General features: G+C 37.2%; 1 protein-coding gene across 1 annotated transcript; it reads right to left on the bottom strand.

Annotated features, from left to right (window-relative positions):
• Positions 1-3,886: 3,886 nt before the first annotated feature.
• Positions 3,887-8,278, bottom strand: LOC129289574 (protein indeterminate-domain 12-like). Its single transcript, XM_054926366.1, has 3 exons — positions 7,450-8,278; positions 6,828-7,224; positions 3,887-5,278 (listed from the first exon to the last, which is right to left on the bottom strand). The coding sequence occupies exons 1-3, from the start codon at positions 7,616-7,618 to the stop codon at positions 4,531-4,533; spliced, it is 1,314 nt and encodes a 437-aa protein (XP_054782341.1). The 5' UTR covers positions 7,619-8,278; the 3' UTR covers positions 3,887-4,530.
• Positions 8,279-9,466: the final 1,188 nt, after the last annotated feature.

Raw genomic sequence — 9,466 nt, 5'->3', positions numbered from 1 at the left:
GAATGGGGAGTTAAACCTATCGGAGAACAACCAAATAATGTTTTGAGTAACACCGCAGGGATTGGCCAAAAAAAAAAAAACAAAAAAGTAACGAAACGGGGAATATCACCGCCTAAGATTCTTTGTACGTTGGAGTGTAATCTGGTTGCAATGATCCAGTGTGTTGTGCGGCATATAAGTCATTACGCGAGGATTAGCAGAAGAAGTAAAGAAAGAAAAGAAAAGAAAGGGAAGAAAAGCAGGGAAAAGAAAGTTTTGGTAATTATAAGGAATTGAAGAAAGAAAAAGAGGAAAAGTAGGGAATGAGTTGAGGGGAGATTCCTAAGTGGAAGATGACATGAGCAAGCAGGAAGGAATAGAAGGGAAGGGAGGCTTTTGGTTTGTCTTTTTATGCAGAGGGAAGAGATATGAAAATGAAAAGAGGCAGTCTTTTTTAGTAGGCAATTGGGATATATAGTACCCCCTAACCCTGCAACTTATAAATTTACTTTCTAAAAGCTTCAACATACACACCATAACACCCAAAACCTGCTTTTGTTAATCCCCAGGCCTTTTTCTTTCTGCCCTAGTGGATATATTGTTTTAATCACAAGCATCTTTTTCCATACCATTTGCCATATGCTAGGACGCTGTGCATGTAAGTGGAACTTTAAAGCCATCGTATAGACATTTTTCCACACAAATTGTTCACTTAAGCATGTTGGGTTTCTCTCTCTCTCTCTTTCTCTCGTTGCCATTTTCAAAATGCATTCAGTTTTGGGCATCCAATAATCAAGTCCTCAACAATCAGAACTATTTCAGCCAACCTATAGCACTCTTTGTGTGTGTGTGTTTGTGTGTTTAAGATTATGATCGTTGCTAAACTTGAAAATCAAAATTGAAGTTCCAACGACTTTGCACAGAATTTGATAAAGGGTTCACACACTCCACAGGAAAGAAGGCTGATGAGGGACAGTAATTTTAAAACTTTGAGCATCTTTTTAACAGCCGTTGACATATTTTTCAACCTTCTTTATTTTCAATTCTCTTCCTTTTCCTTTTCCTTTGGGTTTAGCACCACCATATACGTATTGGTGTCGGACCACCATCACACTGCGCACAAATGCACATACACGCCATCAACTTATAGTTTCTCTTTTCACTCACGCTTATGGCAGGTTTTATACCCTTCCTTGCTCCTCTTTACAAAAGCCTCACCATTTCTTCGATAACCATCCCAGTTTTGTTTTAGACCTGCCCCCTCAAAAGAGAAAGCGTGACCAGGTGTAAACTATAAAAGAATTTCTTGGAATTTGAATTTGCCCTTTAGGTAATTCCTGTGCCCACCATATTCCAATTCTTTGAATCATATGTAGTTTTTTTTTTTTTTGGGGATTAAGCAGAAGATTTCCTTTACAGCAAGTCATGCATGTATACGTGTCTGTGGATGTAAACCTTGATAACCTCCCCATGAAGAAACACTTTCTTTAATTTGACTTGTCCTTTTCGGGTCGTTGCATTGGCTGCATTAGTCATAATGCGAACCTTTTTCATCACTAAACTTTAGTTCAGGGGACCCAGGTGGATGTGGTGATCATCAGTATCATCACTTTGTGGCCTCACAGGAGACTCACGGGCTAGTATTTGGAGAGCTGATGAGCTGTTTCGATCTGAAACATTTAGAAAAAAGTGTTTAGGTAAAATGGTGAGGTTTGAATGATTAATGGCCAACTTGAGCCTTGTGGAGCCAAGTCTTGCCTAGATGCAGACAAAAAAGCTACAGATTTGAATCCTTGTGATATTCAGCTAAGCTAGCTAAATGCAAAATTGCGTCACTTCTTGCTTCGCAGTCCACGTCTTTCGCTGTCCAAAATTATACCAATAATAATTTTCAAAACCACAAGCTCCTTGATGTGGAAAGATAACCTGATTTCTATTAGTCCATCAAGGATGCTTGATCTCATGAATTATTGTTTTTTAAAGCAAAGGATTTAGATACGTTTTTTTTTTTAACATCAGGATCATGATATTTATCTAACTACCTAAGCTTAATTAATTCTTGTTTTGATATTCAAAAAATGGTGAGATCGATGGAACGCTTGTGAAATCAAAAAGTATAATGGTTTGGCAAAATGAAAGGCACGTGTGTGTGTGTGTGTGTAACTCTATCCGCGTCCACCTACACGTGATCACTTCAACTCATCATCTCTCTCGGTAGTACTTGCTTCATTCTCTATCACACATAGACTTTATCTTCAACCAGATGCGATATCCCCATTCAAAACCTATGATTGATTTCACGATCATGAATTTGATCACTTTGAAGGGATCGATGTAAATAATAATGTTTTTCTATTTATGCCACACAGCGCGAGTATGGAAAAAGACATAAATGCATGACACCGCCCGTGATGGGGACGTCGTTAATAAAATATCGCCGTGCTTGTAATTAATTAATTATTTATTTATAATTCTCTCTATGCTACGCTAATAATTAGGTAATGATTTGAAATCAAATTTCTATATCTCTTAAAAATCAGTGAGAAAAACGTGTACAACAAATGCCCCTCGAATGTCCTCTTACGGGGTTAAACCTAATCTACATATTGATAATTTATTTTTGTTCGAGTAAAACATGTTGATAATTAATCAATACGGCATGAGGAACGTCAACAACCTCATCAAGAACTGAAAATACTACAGGGCATAATGTACGATGGTCTTAGTTTAAATTGTTCCGAGCATAGAAAATAATAAAAAAAGGTTAGACATATTAATTAACATTAGATTTGTATTGGGTTTAAAAATTGAAGATCGGTAATGTCACGTACGTGAACTATTAATTGATAATTGTTTATTTATTTTATTGTAGGGTTGAACGATGAAGTTCGTGACAAAGAATGCGTATATATGATTTAAATTTCCCAGTGATTAATCTATAGCTCTTATCGGGTACTTAAATTCTTTTGTTTGTTTTTTTTTTTTTGGGGATAACATACATAGAGAAATTAGAATACTAATCACTCGACATCATGACATGAATTCAGTCGTTCGGGCTGAACGATATAAACATAAATACGAAAGACTTGCACACACATATTAATCAATGGGTAAGGCTTAGGTACTAATTAGTCTTATATACTTAATATATTTTTATTCAATTAAATTAAAATAAGTGAATTTTATTGTGTGAATAATATTAATTACATAAATTTATTGTAGAATAAATAATTTATAAATGATGCACACATTTTGATTTAGTTAGAAACGAGCACCTCAAATATAAGATTTATAAGTATATGAGTTTTTTCCTTAATCAATTTCATTCTGTCTTTTATATACATTGTACGCCCAAAGAGAACAATCACAAGGAGACTGATCAATGATCACTCACCACAAAATACTTCATGGTTCATAATTAACTTAATAGGAGGGATTTTGGTACATTCTGTTTCCACCCATCTGAGCTGCGTAACGTGTATATGTATCGTGTATATATAGTTATATTTACCTAAGCAGGCGGAAAAAGTGAAGTTTTACAGTAAATACAATTTTTTCGATCGGTATACTACGTACGGTAAATACAAATTTAGTCGGTAAAGATTATAAGGAAATGGAACGTAAATAATTAATTGCCTCTATATCTAAAATCAATTAATAAAAAACAAATTCTATTTTGAAATTCATAAGCACACATGAATGATCACATCCCAGTAATCTCTAACAAACCTTAATTTGGTACATGCGTATATAAACGATGAATGATTTACATGCATTAGGCATCCCTTGACATTTTACTTGTTTACAGGAACTGTTAAATGAAGGTAAAAAATACGAGATAAATTAAAAAAAATATTAATTTGTTAGCAGAAGGGAAAAGCTGTTGGGGATAGAGACAAGACATGAATGGCGATAGCAATAAAGGATAAGTGATTATAATTTTGCATGTGACATTTTCTCTGTTGCCTTACTGGCAAGGTAAAGCCACCATCCTCCCCACCTCTTGACTCTATATCTCTCTGTTTGCAATTCCACCACACACACATGCACACAGTCTCCTCCTCTAGTTCCTCTCTATATCTCTGTGTGTGTATATAGTTCTGGCAACGAAATAAAATTACAGTTTGGGTGACGAAACAAAATTATAGAACTAGTTCTATCTTTGAGAAATCGATGAATGGTAACAAACATCTGAATATAACGGTGTCGTAGTTCTAGAAAAGAAAGGGAAAAGCCAAAAGGAAAACCAAACCTAACTGACCTGCACGTTCATGAACAAAGCCTAATTATACTTTTAGACGTTTGCTACAGGTTCCCCAGTCAAAAGATGGCGAGCGAGGAATTTTCTTTCTTTCTTTCTTTCTTTGGAATTCGATTAATTTATATATAGTTAATTATTTTATTTTTTGAAAAACTTCTCCACACACCATCTTTTCACTGCACAACTTGATATCAAACGTCTGACTCCCATCCTAGCATACATAAATTATAATGGAGAAATCTTCTCGCCCATTTTACCCTTGCCATTTGGAAGTATTTCTCTTGTTGGGCTTAATAATTGGTCCACGTCTCGGGGGCATTGGAAGTCCCAACGAATCCGAAACCTTGTCGGTACTTGAAGAGCGAGTGGTGATGGTGGTGCTCGTACACATCCCCCGTGAACGTCATGATATCCTTCAGGTTGACCGCTCCGCCGTTCTCTCCGTCTCCTCCGTTGTGGGCGTCGTCGGTGAGACCCAGGAAATCCCTCGTTAGATGCTCATTCTTAAGATTCCGAGTCGCGAACCCTCTCATGTAGTCAGGCACCACCGACCCGAGCTGATTCACTGATCCAAACTCGCTCACGCTGAGCTGATGAGTCAGGTGATGAGGCTGAGACTGGGATGGTTGGGGCGTGATTTGGGTGGCACCGACGGTGGCAGCCTTTTGGAGGAGAGCGGTGGCAGAAAGGTGGGCTGACGTGGCAGAGTTTGAGGAAGGTTGCGTCGCCATGTGGAGGTTTCGAAAAGGTGTGTTTATCATGGAGCTCTTGTGATGAGAATGAGGAGGTTCCTGAAGAAACGAAGGAGGCATCTGGAAATGTTGAGCTTCGGGCTTGATTTGGATAGCGTTGCTAGGGTTAGGGTTTTCTTGAGATGGGTTCCATTGATTATTGAGGAAGCTGTGTTGGTTGGGATAGAGGAAGAGAGATTGGAACAGTGGGTTCGTGGTGGTCGAGGCTAGTTGATTTGCTGAGAGTCTTGCACTTTCTTCTGCCAATGCATCACAGAATGCTCTATGAGTTATGAAGCTGTCCTTCCTGAATGCAACAAGAAAATATGGAAGAAGTTAATAAATAAATAATTAATGATGACGTCCATCTTCTTCGGGCACACTGATTTTCAAGAGATTAAGAGACTCTCATGAAAAATAAACATGGTATGCACATATAGTTATAGCTTTTCAACTTTTCAAATGATGGTATGGGACGCGACTATCTCATTTTTCATTGATCTTTGCAAATGCGGGTGAAATAATGCATGCATATATTTGAGAACTTGCTTTAGCAGACGTAGTGTCTTCGTAGAAAGTGTCCCGCGTTTTGCAAAAAAGGTGAGGGAAATCATGCACGGGGCAGAGAGTTCGGCTGCCACACAAGAGATAATCGATTTGTTGCAGAGAGTCAAGTTAAAAGTAGGGAAGAGAGAGAAAGAGAGAGTGATGAATGACAAGACAAGGATAAGCTTATGCATGCAAAAAGAGTTGCCATACGATGGTATTGGCTCAAAATGTTCTAAGGTTATTGGTAATATGTAACTGTTATGATGACAAAGTTTTTTTGAAACTAGAGCGCATGTATGAAACGAAAAGATAAACAATTGAAATCAATCAATACCCCATACATATGACTCATATCTGAAGCCAAAAGAAATTAACTGGGCATATATATCAGATATTTTTGCAGATTTCGCAGATTTTACAATGATTAAGGCTCGGACCAACAAACGCACAGAACGAGCGAAGAAGCAAAAAAGAAGGGAGAGAGAGGTCATCACAAATTTCTCAAGTATCATACTTATTCCCCTTTTCAGAAAACAAAAATAGCTCGCCATCATATTTTTCGAGAATGCAGCCACTCCAGACACAGATATTTGTAAGTACATCAGGAGAGAGAATATTTAAGCCAGGAAGATAATTGAGCACCGTCTGACAGTCTGGAAATTCTAGTGTAACCTAGCTAAAACCCTATTACTTGTCAATTATATAATTGGATATGCATATCTTGCATGCGAAACTACTCACATGTCATGGATTATATTTATATATATATGGTCATATATGGATGTGCATGCATCCAATAAAGACTAATGAATAATAAAAAATTACACAAAATTGTTATCTCACGAGTCACAGACAATACAGTATATAAAACAAAAGGTACGTGGATGTGCTTTTTTGAAGTCGCCACGCACATATTCATTTGGCAGTTTTACGAATCAGAAACTGTTAAAATTTCGGTATCCCTTGAAATAACCAGTAACAGACACTCGTATTATCGGTGTCCACTTGCATGCAATCAGCCCATTGCACTTTATCCCCAGAATGTGTGTCTACGGAGACGCATATCTTACGATTCCAGTGCAATTAATAATCCACACTGAAAAACAAAATCAAGACAAAGACTGTTTTCCTAGTTATTAGGCTTCTCTCTTCACGAAATTGCACCTGACTTTCAGTGAAGTCAAAAGCAGGCGTATATATTAATTTAAAAACCAAGTATCTCGGAAATTATCACCGCGAGAATGTTTATATATATTTTTATGTCGGAATTCAGCAAAATAGTAGTCGTGAAAAGAATGAAGTGATACCTGGAGAAGAGAGTTCCACAGTCACATCTATATTCTTTAGTTCCACAGGTTTTAGAGTGCGCTTTCCAATCTGACTGAACCGCGTAGATCTTTGAGCATTTCTCGCATTTCCACTTCTTCTCTCCATGTTTTCTGCAGTAGTGTTTCTTAATTCCAGTAAGATCCCCCAGAGCCCTCGAGGGGTTGTGATGAACGCATGAAGGCTCTGGGCAAACGTAGGCTCTCTTTTTCACCTCTTTGCTGTTCCTTTGCTTCAGTTTCCACGGCAGGTTATGGCCTCTCCTGTGAAGTTGAAGATTCTGGTCTCTCTGGAAACCCTTGTTGCAGATTTCACACACAAACCTATTGGTGGCCAGAAGAGTCTTCGGGGATAAGGCTATCACTTCTGCATCGGGGTCTGAAATGAAACACCATGATCAAACACCAAGAAAAATAATTAGAAAACCTAACCACTGAGTAAACTTTGTCAAATTAGGAGAATACTGGAGTCTGGACTAGAATTCTTGTTGAAGCTAAACTTACAAAAACAAAAGACAGAAAACCTACACATGATATGTGCTGATAAAGAGAACAAATAGTGATTTAAAGAAATCGATCGAAGGGGCTTAATTAATTAAATAACCTGGGTTTCCGGGGAGGCTTCTCTTCTTCTTGATCTTTGCAGGCTGCTGAGGAGGAATTGTGGAGAGTACGGGATTTACTCCAGAGAGGTCATGAAGTCTAGTAGCAGAAGAGACAGAGGATTCTACGGACAAACAAGTAGTAGAATTGGACATCGCCGCAGGAAACATTTTGCCTTTGCAGAAAACTCCAACAGGGAAAAACAAGAAGAAGAAAAAGTGAGATACGATATTCTAATATGTCTTTGTTTGTTTGAACTTTGAAATCCTATATCCTACTACTCGGGTTCTTGCAACTTTGGGAAGGCACTAGTTAGGAAGAAGGCGGGCCCGGAAAAGTGCAAAACCTTGCTTAATTGACGACAGAACTAATTAAGCTGAAGAGTTTTGTTGTGAAGAGATGCGGAAGGGAGAGAGAAAGGGATGATTCAGTTGGTGGGAAAAAAGCAGAATTAGTCTCGTGAAGAGATGATGACGATGACGATGGATTATTCTCCAAGTCGCTATCTAGGCCATGGATTGCTTGTCTGAGCAACTCTGCACGACTATTCAGATATATCTCTTTCCAGTCTCTCTGTATGCATGTGTCTATATTTGTAAGGATGCAATCAAACATGGCAAACCCAGGTTTTGAGAAGATTTTTTTTTCTTCAGCACAATCCCACTACCCAATAGCTCACCCTACTTTTTAATTTGTTTTGGTGTCGACAGATGTGGCAAAAAAAAAAAAAGGAAAAGGAGAGAATTATACATTTATAAACTGATCAATATACAGCTACCTGCCGGTTATTCTAAAATAATACTAGCCACCAGGAGAGATAAGAAGGTGATGATGACAATAGCAGACTATGGAGGAAGAGGTAGCAAATTTTAAACACGTACGTAGAAAATAATAAAATAAAATAACCTTGGGTCGTAGAAAAAAGGCAAGGAGACAAGAAAAAAAAGAATGAGAAAGTCTGGAGATAGAGTGATGAGATATAGAAGGATTAGAATGCCAGGGAAAAGACTAAGAACTATCCTTTACCAAAAAAAAAAAAAAAAAGATCCACAAGATTCGTAAAATTCCCTTTCGTTCCCTGATTTCTTTCTTTGTTTAAGTGTTCTTTTATATATGGCGAGCTGGATCTGATATGTTGGCGCTTTTTCTGTTTTTTAGTTCCTGTAACAAAACAACCCAAACCCAATATGATTTGATATGAATGGAATGAATATTTGTGGACCAATAAGAAGAATGACATGGTTTTTTTTTTTTGAGAAAAAATAAGAGGGATTGGAGAATGACAAGTTTTATTTTATATATATATATATATATATATTTTGGAAAACAAATTTAAAAGATGAAGAAGGCTAGAAAGGCTAGTGAGAATAAAGGCAAATATCAAGAGATAACCCCACAACCAACATGATTGATTCATTGATTGACTTTAAGCTTATATATATAACCTAGTCATTACGTACCTTATAGTTTTGCCTAGATTGTAAAGCCATTCGGCTCTTTTGTAATTTCACTTGCGTAAATCAGTGAATGCTTGTTACTTTGCACCCAAACACTATAATTATTGATTATTCTTAGTTATAATTTATTAATCAATGAAAATGTGATATGTATTCTAAAATCTTTTTTCTATGTATATATTACAAATACACACTGATATACAGAATAATTCTCTAGCCAATTGGGTATACATATTTTCCATGCAGTTATCATGTGTTTCGTGGAATTCAGAAACATACAATTGTCTCCACTATACTCTTGAGGATTTTCTTCCTCTCTCTTTCTGTCCCTCTATCTTTTGGCATCATCATTCTCTCATATCCTACTGTGCACGGTGAAAGTGCTCAGTCAAACCCCACAGGAGAGAATTTGCATGGTTTTCCTGCTTTTTAATTCCTCTTTATCTATCTCTCTTTATTCCAAATCCAACTCTAAAGCAATGAAAGGATAGCAAGCATTGCCCATTCTATCCACATACGTGCACTAAAAATTTAGCAAAGATTTGCTTGTACCTTCGTTGG

Source organism: Prosopis cineraria, unplaced genomic scaffold (genome assembly GCF_029017545.1).
Source record: "Prosopis cineraria cultivar Desert tree isolate PC_DT_omini unplaced genomic scaffold, ASM2901754v1 PC1, whole genome shotgun sequence".
Lineage (NCBI taxonomy): Eukaryota > Viridiplantae > Streptophyta > Magnoliopsida > Fabales > Fabaceae > Prosopis > Prosopis cineraria.
Note: the sequence above shows the minus strand (reverse complement) of the source record. Positions and strands in the feature narration are given on the sequence as shown.

Excerpts from the sequence above, each read along its gene's own strand:
- LOC129289574 (XM_054926366.1), bottom strand. The coding sequence starts at position 7,618 with ATGTTTCCTGCGGCGATGTCCAATTCTACTACTTGTTTGTCCGTAGAA. Across the intron at positions 7,225-7,449 it reads AAGCCTCCCCGGAAACCCAG|ACCCCGATGCAGAAGTGATA; the intron begins GTTATTTAATTA and ends GTTTCATTTCAG. Across the intron at positions 5,279-6,827 it reads TGTGGAACTCTCTTCTCCAG|GAAGGACAGCTTCATAACTC; the intron begins GTATCACTTCAT and ends TGTTGCATTCAG.